This window comes from Heloderma suspectum, chromosome 2 (assembly GCF_057233095.1).
Source record: "Heloderma suspectum isolate Gila_16-S chromosome 2, 16-S_ref, whole genome shotgun sequence".
NCBI classification, from domain to species: Eukaryota; Metazoa; Chordata; class Lepidosauria; order Squamata; family Helodermatidae; genus Heloderma; species Heloderma suspectum.
The window spans coordinates 113,724,966-113,739,187 of record NC_139459.1 but is presented as its reverse complement, the minus strand read 5'-3'; the positions used below and the strand labels follow the sequence as shown (position 1 = coordinate 113,739,187).

Sequence of the window (14,222 nt, the reverse complement as noted above, 5' to 3'; positions counted from 1 at the left end):
CCACTATTTGAGGGATGGGGTGCAGCACCTTGGATAACTCCTTTAGAGTTCTGGCTGGTTCTGACTGAAATGCAGAATGGAAATTGGAGCCATTAGGCTCCACTGGTTGAGGGGGCTCTTGTCCGTGGGGTCCCTGATGAGGTGTGGACCCTTGGCAGGTGCCTGACAATGCTGGTCCTGAAGGCAAATTAATGATGATGATGAAAAAGAAAAGGCACACGCAACCATTCTGGCTAGTCAGTCAGCATTTTTATTTGAAATAACAATGCTTTGCATGACACAGTTTATACATTAAAAGCAAAACGATTGCCTTCATTCCACATGGTGCAATACTGAAGTGGCAGATCTGAAGCAGCGCAGGAAGAGTCTGTACAGGTATATATAGATAAATAGAACTCTGGGTAACTCAAATTAAACCAAGTCTTACAGAGGCTACCAAAAAGAACAGTGAATTAGCTAGACACATCACTATATACACAAAATGCAGGGAGTAGAAGGGAAACTAGAAGAGAAGATACGGGAGACCCTGGAGGGAAAAGTAACTCAAACTTTTTTTGCATATATAGCCACATGTCGCTTTAATTGCTCAACACAAATATTATTTTTTATTTAGTCCTCATTGAGGGCAGAATATACACAAATGATGTTCAAAGAACACAAGGTAGATGAAAATAAACATACAGGGTATGAGTTGCTCTTCATTATTATTTTTAGTGAATGTGTAGAATAAGAGCTCTTGGTGTTTTAAAATTATAAGCTTCTTTTTGTGCCTAGACTTTACACCAGCCTTTCCCAATCTGATGCACTTCAGATGTGTTGGACTGCAACCCCCATAATCCTCAGCCAAAGGCCATGCTAACAGGGAATGATGGGAGTCGCAGTCTAGAGGGCACCAGATTGGGGAAGGCTGCTTAACACAAAGTGAGAACAGTTTCCTCCTCCTCCTCCTCTTCCTCCTTCTTCTGGCATCATATATTTGCTGCTGGCATTATGTTTTTTTATATTCAAAGTTTCTGAACAACCATACTGGGCTTATGGTCCTACACTTTTCCTAGCCTGGCCATTGGATTCTTTGAAAATTTAACCTCAACAAGCCCTTTATCTAACAATGTAGTACAAGGGTGGGCAGATGTCAGGCTTGTCTAATGTATTTTGTTTTTTTTAATGGGACCACAAGATCCACCAGCCAGAACCAGGTGCAAGAGACATATGCTTAGAATGAAAGAACTGAGTGCCTCCAAACACATTCTGAGCAGAGGAATATGTTTTCGGTACCAGAAGTGAGCTGAACCCACAGTCCTTTATCACAAGCATTCACTCCTGGTTATCCTCAGCTCTCTTCATTTCAGCAGCCTAATATAGATGGAAAAAGCCATTTTGCTGTTGCTATTGTTAAACATTTGGGAGTCAGACATATTTGCCCATTTACTGCAAATCATTCAGAGATGCAACAGTGGATCCCAATCTACACCCTGCCCATCCCTGATCTAATATATAAAAGCTGGTTCTATGCCAACAGCACGTACAGAATAGTGATATCACATTTGCAGAGAAAACAGAATATATGCTTTGCTGTTTCTCCAAGGACAGGACTCAGTCGTTTTTGAGATAAGACACAAAAAGCTGGTTAGGCCTGCATAAACTGCATCCTGTGGGAAGGGAAAGATGGAATGATCACGGGCATTTCCCCTCCAATTCCTAGAGAGAACTAAAATGGCCGTAGAATGGTGATATGCTTTATCTTCCCAAATAATCCAAGTGTTTCCCCTTCCACAACACTGTCACTGAGCCACATCAATAGTTACCACCATCTTCCCACCCCATTCTTGTGCAAACATCTCTGAGGCAACCATGGATGTAATGGGAAAATCCCATGTGCCTGGCTGCACCGTCTTGAGAAGATACCACGCATCACCACTATGCAGCAGGACAACACAAAAACCAAAGATTGTCTGTGGGGCCTGATGACTATTTTAACCACTGCAGCTTGAATTTGGGATGTGGAGTAGGCAGCCATTTTATTTATTTACTTATTTATTTAAAAGCAGTGGTATCAACACATGACTTTTTTAGGGGGGAGTGGGGGGTTCAGACATGGTGACTCAGCCATCCTAACGAGGCAAAGGAACAAGAATATCCACATAATTGATAGGGAAGAAGCCCGACTGGCCATTTAGCATCCCTTCATACCAGTTTTCATCAATCTGGTTTGTGAGGGTAATGATGTCACCCTCCTTAAAGCCCAGCTCCCCTTCATTTTCTGGATCAAAGTCATACAAAGCTCGACAGCATGGCTGGTCCAGAGGAAAACCTACAAAGAAAGGGGAAAACAAAAACAAAGTGTCAGGGCCTTGTAGGCTATAGCCAAGATTTGAGTAGAAGTAGCCTGGAAGGGCTTGGGCCTATTCAGTCTCTGGAATGTCAGAGTCTGTGTGAGCCTATCTCTGTCAGAGTTCTCAGAGCAAAGCCAGGGGGAATCACCCAACTCCCTGCTGGTCTGGCCTCAGCAGGCAGGGAGGCTGGAAGCTGTCCGTGAGAACCTGACAGAGGTGGGGTGGGGTTTGCAGAAGGGTCGCCCAGGTTGAAGCGTCACTGCTGTCAGATTGCTTGAGTGTGTGTGCTGGGGGGATCGGGAAGCCTGACACAAAGCAGTTTAGGAAAAGCACTATTGGCAAAATGGGTATTAACCACAACAGACAGATGGAGCTTCTATGATTAGGAGCAATGGACAGTACCCAACTGTGCCATTCCATTAGTGCAAATGACATTGTGCTAGTGGAAGCTAGGTTCCAAACTATACACAAGAATAGAATCCAACTAATGTTATGTTTGTGCAAGCACTCCTGTGCAACCTGTTGTGCAACTGGTTGTGCATTCTGCTTGTACAACCCATTGTGCAACTGCTTGCGCAAGCATAATGGGCAACTGCTTGCACAACAGAAAGATTTACTGGTGTTCTATTAGCCCTATTTCAGTTTGCTTAATGACACCATAGGATACTGCCCAATGTATCTCTGATTGTTAAATGTTAAATGCCTCCGTTATTATAATTTTGGCACCAGGTCAAGACTTTCTCATTCTCCCAGGCCATTTAGGAATCTGCTATCTTAATATTTTGAACCACTGTTTATAGCCTGTGTATTTTTAGTTATGCTGTAAAACTGGTTTTCTTGCTCTCTCTGCTGGAAATTATTATGCTGCAATTGGTTGCTTTACAGTATTGTATTTTGATATTGTATTTTATTATTTTGTGTTGTGGCCACTGAGAAAACAAAGTTATTGGGCAGCCTATATAAAATGGCCATAAATAAATATTTATTTATTATTTTATTTATTATTAATTTATTATTTAAATAAATAAATAGGTGCAAACAGGAAGGGATGTGGCTCAGGGGCAGAGCACCTGCTTTGCATGCAGAAGGTCCCAGGTTCAATCCCTGGCGTCTCCAGATAAGGCTGGAAAACCACTGGCCTGAAGCCCTGGAGAGCTGCTGCCAGTCAGTGCTGACAACAATGGGCTAGATGTTCCTAGTCAGAAGGATCTGACTCAACATAAGGCAGCTTCCTATGTTCCTCTGCTCCAGAAGTGAAGCACTACCATCATGAACAGCAACTTTGCCAGATTTTTGTCAGGAAAGTGGTACAGTGGGGAAATGTTAACCCCTCCTCTCCCTGTACCACTGCCCCAATCTGGCTCTATTTTTTTAAAACAAAGCTACACAAATGCAATTGCACATTTAATGTTTGACCCTATGGCAGCCTTGCACTAAGCTGGACACAGCCCACCAGCCATGTAAGGAGGCCACACAAGGGCTCAATAAACCTCAATAAAAGGACAGGAGCCCAGAATGCCAACTTAGGGCTCTTCTCACCTTCAAATCCTCATTGGCTGAATGCATGGTGGTGTAAGTGGGATTATGCCTACCGGCCCCATCCTTGAGCTCCATGCATTGGTTTGGATCCAGATTTAGTAATTGAAACGAATGGGGCTTGACTTAGTCATGACTTACCCACACCACTGATTTCAATAGGTCTATTCTAAGTATGACTAAATCTGAATCTAACCCATTCAGCACGAATGGGGTTCCACATATATAGGTTCTGCATGCATGATCAGGAACTCAGATTGGGTTCCCCATGACATGGAAGAGCCTATGTCAAGGGTGGGCAACTTGTAGCCCTCCAGATGGTTTGGTCTACAATTCCCATCAGCCCTTGCCAACAGAGTTAATGGTGAGGGATGATGACAGCTGTAGGCCAAAACTTCTGGAAGGCCACAAATTGCCCATTCCTGGCCTGTGTGGATATGGTTGTGTTCATATAGAACTCGGTTCAGATCTTCCAGTGACCGCACAGAGGTTCAAGTGGGGCCAGCAGGTGCAATCCCATTCCCCACTCCACACGTTCAGTCAACACAGATGTTGATGGTGAGAACATGGCTCTTGTTTCTGCAGGTCCCACTCTGTGTCTTCTTCTTTTGTCTTTGCTCTCAAGTGGTTTGATCTAGCTAGGAATAATTGTATCTATGCCAACCCAGGCATATCAGAGGAAGGGTGGGGAAAAATATGAAGGATAATTAAATGATATATGCTGCTTTAGAAGACGCACCTAGAGGAAGGACCCTGCCTCTGCTTTTCAATGCTGTTTGTATCATCTCCAAAGAGAAACTGAGTGCACGTCTCTGGTGGTGAATTGCATGAGGTGTTCCCATATCTGATGCCATGCATCTTACCACCTTTGGGGCATTATGTCAGGAATGCAAAACACTGGTACATGAGTCACTCATGTGACTGCTTATCTTCCTTCAACACAATTTCCAAACCAACTCTCAGAGAAGCTTTCCTGTCCTAGGGTCTTCAGCCCCTCCTTTCCAGTTCCTCTTACCTGAGGGCTTTGGGGTGGTGGCATTAGAGATCCCTCCATTCTGTTGAGTATTCTCACTAAAGTCCAAGCTCATGCGGGGCTTTGGCTGGTATTCTCTCCTGGGCTGAACTGATGCCTCTTTTATCCTGCCAGAAGATGAGCAAAGCCTGTTAGATTATAGCAATTTGTCAGCAAAACTAAGACTATTAAAGGCAAAACCCTAGCCTGAAGGAACCAGAGGGTCTCCAACAGACAAGCTAGTCGGGTATGCCATTACGTATATCTTTTACTATGTAGACCAGCCTTCCCCATCCTGGTTCCCTCCAGATGTGTTGTCTAACACATGGATGGATGGTGGATGCTGCGAGCTGCAGTCCAACACATCTGGAAGGAACCAGGTTGGGGAAGGCTGATGCAGACTCTAGGTTGCCTTGGTGAAAGCAACAGCCATTGTCCTTTGGGCCCTAAATCAATTACCCATTTTTAATTTGTTATCATGACTTCTCTGTCACAAAAACCCAATGAACCAAGTGGATGAAGCTGGCCGGCTTCCCAGCAAAGAGGTGCTCCCTGTGCTGGGAGAGTCTGCTTGGACTTCCCTTGCACTTCATCCTGCATATAACCTACTCACTGGGCCCATGTATACAATGGCCTTAAGATTCATAATGAGGCCTGCTTTACCCATTATGTGAGACATCCATTACTATGTCTTTCTCAGGCTACACTGAAGATATTGTAAAGGTATCCTTAACAATGTATACTCTGAATTCATTTCATTCGTTTTCATGTATTATATTTCTATACCCTATTATATTTCTATATTCAATGGCCAACACTCTCTGGGCAGTTTACAAAGATTACAAAGGTCCCAGGGCATGGCCAGAAGGCACAGGAGGCAGCCACCTTGCTTGAAGCTAAGCAGGTCTGGGTCTGGTCAATGCTTGGAGGGGGGACCACCTGGGAACCACATGTAGCCACCTTGAGTTCCACAATGGAAGAAAGGTGGGATATAAATATAAGAAAGAAATACAAATAAATAATTAAAACCATAAAAATATTTATTTCATTTCTATATTTCATTTCATTTATTACAAATACAATACAATAACATAAAACCCATGTACAAAAACATAATAATTTTAAACAATCAACTGAAATCCCAGGACTCATGAAAACAGTATCATATGCTGTCAAATGCCTAAGAGCAGAGGGAAGTCTTAGCCTGGCAAAAAGGTGGCAATGTTGGTGCCAGGTGGAGGTCACTGGGGAGAGTGTTCCATAATTGGGGGTCTACCACCGAGAAGGCCCTCTTCCTTGTTGCCATGCTCCATGCCTCCCCGCAAGGAGGCACTGGGAGAAGGCCCTCAATCGATGAGTGTAGTATACAGGTAGGTTCACTCCCATAGAAGTGCTCCCTCAGGTATTGCAGGCCCAAGCCAGGTAAGGCTTTATAAGTCAAGACCAGCACCTTGGACTGGATTCAGAAACATACAGGCAGCCACTGCAAATGAGCTGGCATTGGTGTTACATGTTCAGAACTTCTAGTCCCTGCTATCAATCTGGCTGCTGCATTTTGCATAATCTTCAAAGGCAGGCCCAGTAACATCATCTGGAAATTACCAGAGCATAAACCACTGAAGCCAGGTTATCCCTGTCCAGATAGGTACAGGAAACATGGGTACTGCTCAGCTATGGTCAGGGAGTCCTTGATGAGTATATAAGTGTTGGAAAAACCTGGCTTGTTGCCCTGGAATGCATGAAACAGCCCTAAACAAATTTAAGCTGACATGCGGCACAGGGGTTTCCAGGCAGACTGTAGCACCTCAGCCAGCACTGAGCTGCTCAGACCAAGGAGCCAGGCTGCAAGAACTTGCTATATAGGGGCAAATCGGACCTTATTGGCTCCTCAGGTCACCGGATCCTGCTGGGTTTGGGAACTGTAATCGCCCTCTAGCCATCCACAGCAGCTGAATTCCAAAGTAGCAGAGATCAGGCTCACAGTGGCTTCAAGCCGCCTGGGTAGCACAGGGCGTACGGTGACTGAGCCCTGCTGCCAAAGCCCTGGGGCCTTACACCAGGGGTGGGCAGAAGGTAGATCTCCAGATGTTTTAGATTCCACTCCTAGAATCTGTAGCCAGCATGGCCAATGGTCAGGAATGCCGGGAGCTGAAGTCCAAAACACCTGGAGGCCTACTTTCTGCCCACTCCTGCCTTAGACTGTGGTTTTCGACTTTTTGCAGTTTTCCCTGGAAACCTGCTTGTTAAAGTCCCGCTCCCTTTAAAAGGAAACGGGCATTTCTGCAAAGCGATCATGTTCTGCAACTGGAAGTCATCGTTCACATCTGCAGTGGGGCTGAGGCTGTGCAGATTCCCAGGCTCACTAACCCTCTACTGAACGCTCTGTTGGCAGAGTGCAACGGCGTGGACTTGTCCAAGGTGGCTAATGTTAAGAGCAGCCTGCGGGGGCACACAAAGGCTACAGCTGACCAGAAGGGCAAAGACACATACATGCAGCCAGAGCTGCACTGCTGACAGCCTGGATCATTAAAAAACAACAACACACCAAACAAACCAGTGAACCACAAGCTCTGCAAATTAAGAACAATCGGAAGTCGAACTAAGTGCAAGTCCAGCACAGGTACGCATGACTTTGAGGTGAACAAGGCCACCATAATCCCCGCATCTACACCCATGCCCTAGATAATAAAAGAAAGTTACAAAACCGTTCCTTTTTGCAATTATTTCATTATTATGTCACCAGAATTGCCACCCAATATTGCCTCATGTGCAATTTGAAATTTCTGCAGATTCTGGGAAATTGGATTCCCAAGACCGTAACTCTTCAAATTTACCTCAAAGAAGCTCAAACAACTTTGATGACAGGAGCAAAATTCCTAAAAATTTTCCAACCTCGTTAACTTTTAAAAAATCCAAACAGGTCTCGTTACCAATCATTCCTACCAAGGACTAAAAGAAAAAGATGGGAGCAGGACTGCGCGGAGTCATGGCATATGTTAAGAGTCACGAAAGGAGAAGAAAGCAAGGAAGTGAGTGAGCAAACAGCGAGCCTGTGAAAGACACAGGAGAGGCCCCACTTGATTCACACTGGATTGGTCTCTTCCTCCCTTCCCCCTCTTTTTATGCCCAAGTCGCCCTTGGGAAATGTAGTTTTCTAAGGGCTGCTAACATTGCAGCCTTTGTGGCCAGATGCCAGAGAGAGAAGGGAGAATCTTTCCTTCCTTCTTTCTGCTTGCTGCTGCTACCAAAGTTGGGGAGGAGGAAAGGGAAGGAGGGGACAAAAATTTGAGGGCCCTACTCCTTGCCTTGTTTTTGAAGCAAGTATTATGAGCCCCAAGAGTCATATTTCTGAATCTGAAAATAAAAAAGAGTGATCTCTCTGAAGGGCTTCATTGTCCCTCAGCAGCAACCACCAACACAGCTAACGGAGATATATTCTCCCCGTCTTGACTGGTCGTGGCATCCCACTTGCTCGTCCAATCAAAACAACATGCAAAGTCAGGAAGGCGGTTTTATACCCAGCATTGGCCCCAGGGAACAAACTCGAGGTGCCGGATGTAGTACTCTGCTGTTGAAACTAAACAGCTAGTTTCGGGATGGGACATCAGCCTGGAACCTCATGTACGCTTGTACACGTTTCTAGGTGGAAGTGCCGTGAACACATATAATGAACAAACACACGAAGCACAAAGTCTTCTTGTAGGAGAGCATCGTATTGTTACGTTTCTCCAGTCCTGGGATCCCGAGGTAACCCAGTGCTCCTCCCTAGCTCATCTTTGCAACCACTGAAATCATGATGGATGCAATGCTAGCCTGAATTTCACTAAACCTGGCTGTCAGAGACAAACTCCAGAGCCTATCCCCAGTAAACTATTTTCATTTTTAGATGTCAAAAATACCTATCCCATGAAACCCAGAAATGCTTCAAACTGTGTGTTACAGATTTGGATGATGCATTATATTTGCCATGGGGGATGCCACCAAAACCAAGATGCCACAATGGTGAGTTCTCACCCCCTACGCACACACACACCATTATGTTTAGGCATAACATTGGACACTGCAGTCACACTGTAAACCTCCATGCCCCATCCAGTGGCCAATAGGACATGGAGCACGTACACGGAGACTCAAGAAAGTGATGGCAACATCCCCATTTACACATGCACTGACTTGCTTTCTTCCAGACTCGTAAGAGGATACCTCAAGTCTTCCACTGGCATTTATTGCTGTTTTGATCAGATTAGAAACCACACTGGAAAGGGCATCACCTATGTGGTTCTTAACCATGAAATAGCAGTAAACCATGTAAGCAAAATCCTCTGCATGTTCTCTTACTGGCATGGGAGCAACTGGGACAGCAGCTATGCTAGTAAGTGCATATCTAAAGAAAGATCTAATTGTGGAGGTGGGGGTGATGATGACTCACCACAGGGAGGATGTTTTGGGTGGAAATGTAACATGCTCCAGCCTTACGTGTAGCTATGCATTTTATTTAGTGGAACCTGTAACTAATTGGAATTTGCTCCTGTCTTCAACACACACACACGCGCACACAAAACCACAATGCAATTTCATGTCAGTTTTTCTGGCTCGACGCCAAAAGCAAACATGCAATTTGTAATTGTTGACTACCTCTCTTCCAGCTTGGAACTAACTTGCTGGAGAATCTGTGTGGCTTGCTTGTGGTACTCCAGCTGTGCTTGTACCAGTGCAGTAAGCTGGCTCACTTGTTCAATCTGAAAAGAGAAAGCCTTAGTTCAACATTACCATGCAAAGAGCTTTTCTTAAGGCACCAGCCCTCTGACACTGAAGAGGCAGCGAATACAGTACAATTCACATCGAACGGGATACTGGAAATGAATGCAAACTTGGATGCAAACTTGCATTACAACCCTTGAACGGTTGCATTACAACCACTGTGATGTAAACTTGTAACGTAAACCTGGATGTAAACTTGGAATGTAAACTTGGATGTAAACGTGCATTACAACCTTTCTTCACCAAGGCTGGCCAGAAAGTAGCCTGCAGGTCTACTTTCTATAGTCCACCATTGGCCATTTTCTGGAAGACCACCTAGTGCCAGATGTTTTCTGGTATAAGTACTAAGTCAGGAATATGCAAACTGCTGCCCTCCAGATGTTTTGGACTACAACCCCCATGTTTCTTTACCACTGGCCATGCTGGCTGGGGCTGATGGGAGTTGTAGTCTAAGACATCTGGTGGGCGCCAGGCAACCTAATCCAGGACTAGATGGTCTGGTCCGGCAAGGCACTTCTTTTGCTCCTAAGCAAGAGTGCATACACAGAATCACTTGGCACAGATGATGACTCAATTACTAAGGGAGAGTGGGTGTGCATGCTAGCTTTGCACATCTAAAACGCGACCGGCAGACTAGATTCTAGTTTTTTTTTAAGAAGACCATGCAAGACTAAAGTTTTGGACTTCCACTTGCAGCAGCAGCCCCAGCCAGCATGGCCAACGGTCAGGAATGCTGGGAGTTGTATTCCAAAACATCTGGAGGGCACCAGGTTGGAAATAAGCTGCTTTAGAGCATATAACCCAAGGTGGGGAACCTCTCTCAGCCCGAGGGCTGAATTCTGTTTCAGAGAGGCTCTTGGGGGCTACATTCCAATGGTGGGTGGGGCCTATGGAAAGGGGTGGGGCTGAAGGCAAAGGGGGCGGGGCCAGATATAAACACATGCCAGCGTATTGTAGCTGAAAGCTCTTCTTGCCACAAACTAAGTCTTAGGAGAGGCATTTCAAGCTTTTAAAATGGGGAAAAACTGCACAAAAGCTGGGAAGGGGTGGGATCAGAGGAAGGAGACGTGGCTACTTGGAGAAACATGGAGGACTAGTTTTGGCCTCTGGGCCTGAGTTTCCCCACCCTGATATAACAGTATCACCATATCTCATTCATCTTGAATAGCATTCAGAGGCAGGTCACTATTACTCCCATGGTTGGATTTAGATCTGAAGCCAACTGGCGATGACATACCAAGGCCATTCAGTGAATTCACAGCTGAGCTATCATTTGTTCTGTAATCTGTGTTTCTCAAATCCAGCTCCAACACTATCCAAGGTTTACCAGAGCAGGTTCTTCCATACTCTCATTTGAATACAAGTTGGTAGCACGTAGAATACTTTACTGATGGAGGCCAGTCAGCCAAAACATTTCCCAATGTCTTGACCTTGGAACTCCAGCAAGGCAAACTCACTTTTCTAGCAGGATGTTTACATTCATTTGTTATATAAGACTTGATCTTAGAAAGCTAGATCTGCAAACTCATGAAAGAGTGTCTAGGAAACATGAATACAAAACTCAGTTCTTTGGTTTTTTGTTAGTCATTTTAGAAAGTCATTAAACTGCCAACAAAAATGTCAATATCACAATGTATTCAAAGGATGTAAGAGGAAGTAGCTCACATCCATCTCTAGCAGATTAAACATGCTTGACTCAGCAATTTCCTTTGACTCATCAAACTTCTCCAGAGCTTGACGGAGTTCCTCATCTGGGATTTTGCCTTGTCTTTTCTTCTTGTAATCAAAGTCCAGGCGTCTGCCTTCTAATTTCTTAAGGTGGTGCTGAAAAAAAGGAGAGAGTGTCACAGATTTTAAGAGGGTTAACAACTGGAATTGCTAAGAATGGCTATTGAGAATAGTGCTAATTCATCTCCAAACAAGGAACAGGATATATCTTATTTTTAAAAAGGCAAGCTGTAAGAGAATGGGAATGCTTAATAATTAAGAATTTAAAGAACTGAGTAAGTAAAAAGTAGTGGTTGTATTAAGGGAAGACACAAGCAAGTTCACAAGGAATTCTGGGTAATTTATATAAAACCTAATTCACAAGGTGGCCTGGATAATCTCTAAACAAAGATGAATGTTAAGTTAAAGTCCTATCACCAAGGGTTAAAGGATTATTTGAGGGACGATGAGCTACAGACTGTAATGTTCAAGGTCAGAAGTTTATCGGGACTTTGTTGGATGATCAATTTATCATCCAAGGTCAAAGGTGTACTTAAAGTTTTGCTAATCAGTCAATGGTCAATAATCAATTGTCAATAATAAATTTTGTGTAAGGAATGTAAACACATAAACTGGATGTGTGTGTGTGCGTGTGTGCGTGTGTGTGCATGTCTTATAGGTAAGGGGTAAAAGTTGAATTAACACCTTTCAAGTCCCATCTACAAAAGCGAAAACATAAATTCAGAACTAATCTTACCTTATCTGAAACATATATCTTAAGTCTCTTTGCTTATATCTAATCTCTTAGGAATGTTGAGTAACAATTGTTTGGATATATGTGTGTGTTTATGTGTGTCTGCTATCTGTGTATATGTTTGTATGTAAACTGTTTTTACATTATGTACAAAATTGAATTTTACTATTTTTAAGTTTTTTCAATCTCTGTAAACCACCCAGAGAGCTTTGACTATTAGACAGTTGTTGTTGTTCAGTTGTTCAGTCGTGTCCGACTCTTCATGACCCCATGGACCATAACATGCCAAGGCCTTCCTGTCCTGCGCTCTCTCCCGGAGCGTGCTCAAGTCCATATTCATTGCATCCGTGATGCTATCTAGCCATATCAAAGGAGATCCCCTTCTCCTTTTGCCTTCAGTCTTTCCCAGCATCAGGGTCTTTTCCAGAGAGTTTTCTCTTCGCGTTAGGTGGCCAAAATATTTGAGCTTCAGCTTCAGTATCTGTCCTTCCAATGAGCAGGCAGGGTTGATTTCCTTTAGGATTGACTGATTTGACCTCCTTGCACTCCAGGGGACTCATAAGAGTCTTCTCCAGCAGCACAGTTCGAAAGCATCAATTCTTCGGCGCTCAGCCTTCCTAATAGTCCAGCTCTCACAGCCATAGTTACTACTGGGAAAACCATAGCTTTGATTATGCAAATGTTTGTCAGCAAGGTGATGTCTCTGCTTCTTACTATGCTGTCTAGGTTTGCCATAGCTTTCCTCCCAAGGAGCAAGCGTCTTTTAATTTCATGGCTACAGTCACCGTCTGCGGTGATCTTGGAGCCCAAGAAAATAAAATCTGTCACTGCTTCCATTTCTTCCCCCTCTATATGCCAGGAAGTGATGGGGCCAGATGTCATGATCTTCATTTTTTTAATGTTGAGTTTCAAACCAGCTTTTGCACTCTCCTCTTTCACCCTCAACAAGAAGCTCTTTAGATCCTCTTCGGGTGGTATCATCTGCGTATCTGAGGTTGTTGATAATTCTCCCGGCAATCTTAATTCCAACCTGTGATTCATCCAACTGATACGTTCCATGGGGTTTTCTTGGCAAGAATACTGGAATGGGTTGCCATTTCCTTCTCCAGTGGACCACATTTTGTCAGAACTCTCTGCCATGACCTGTCCGTCTTGGGTGGCCCTGCACGGCATAGCTTATGGCTTCACTGAGTTATGCAGGCCCCTTCGCCACAACAAGGCAGTGATCCATGAAGGGGATTGGACAGTACAGAGATGTAATAAAGGAAATTAAATTAAACAGTACGAATGTGAGCCTAATTTATGAGAACCAACTGATTGTGGAGATGATTCTGAGGTACCATACGGAACAAGAAAGTACAAATATGCTATAATGTTTGAGGATATCAGCTAATTTAACACCTAAAGTTCATGCCAGCATGCCTGAAAGCTGGTTAACTTACTCAGAGTACAGGTTAAACATACTTGGACTTAGAAGAAAAGGCCTTCCTATTGAACTACTAATATCTAGACATCTTTAGCAACAAGAAACATAAGAACTTAAGAAGAGCCATGCTGGATCAGACCAAGGGTCCATCTAGTCCAGCATTCTGATCACACAGTGGCCAACCAGCTGTCGACCAGGAACTCACAAGCAGGGCATGAGTGCAACAGCACCCTCCCACCCATATTCCCCACCAACTGGTGTACATAGGCTCACTGCCTCTGGTACTGGAGGTAGCACATAGCCATCAAGACTAGTAGCCATTGATAGCCTTTTCCTCCAGGAATTTGTCTAACCCCCTTTTAAAGCCATCTAAACTGATGGCCATCACTACTTCCAGTGGTAGCGAATTCCATAGTTTAACTATGTGCTGTGTGAAGAAGTACTTCCTTTTATCTGTCCTGAATCTCCCACCAATCAGCTTCATAGGATGACCCCAGGTTCTAGTATTTTGAGTGAGGAAGAAAAATGTTTCCCTATCCACATTCTCCACACCATGCATAATTTTGTAGACCTCTATCATGTCTCCCCTTACCCTCCGTTTTTCCAAGCTAAACAATCCCAGCTGTTGTAACTTTCTCTCATAGGGGAGATGCTCCAGCCCCTTGATCATTTTACTTGCCCTTTTCTGCACCT

General features: G+C 44.2%; 1 protein-coding gene across 3 annotated transcripts in view; it reads right to left on the bottom strand.

Moving 5' to 3' along the window:
- Positions 1 to 229: 229 nt before the first annotated feature.
- The window catches only part of SH3GL2 (SH3 domain containing GRB2 like 2, endophilin A1), a 158,944-nt gene continuing 144,951 nt past the window's right edge, over positions 230 to 14,222 (bottom strand). For 2 of the 3 annotated variants that reach the window (XM_084832133.1, XM_084832132.1), the window contains 4 exons: positions 11,308 to 11,466; positions 9,517 to 9,620; positions 4,885 to 5,009; positions 230 to 2,311 (listed from right to left, as the gene is read on the bottom strand). In XM_084832133.1, coding sequence (XP_084688259.1) covers positions 2,112 to 2,311; positions 4,885 to 5,009; positions 9,517 to 9,620; positions 11,308 to 11,466 — 588 coding nt within the window. In that variant the 3' untranslated portion in view covers positions 230 to 2,111. The remainder of the gene's footprint in view (positions 2,312 to 4,884; positions 5,010 to 9,516; positions 9,621 to 11,307; positions 11,467 to 14,222) is intronic. The other variant, XR_014787371.1, reaches the window with a different exon arrangement.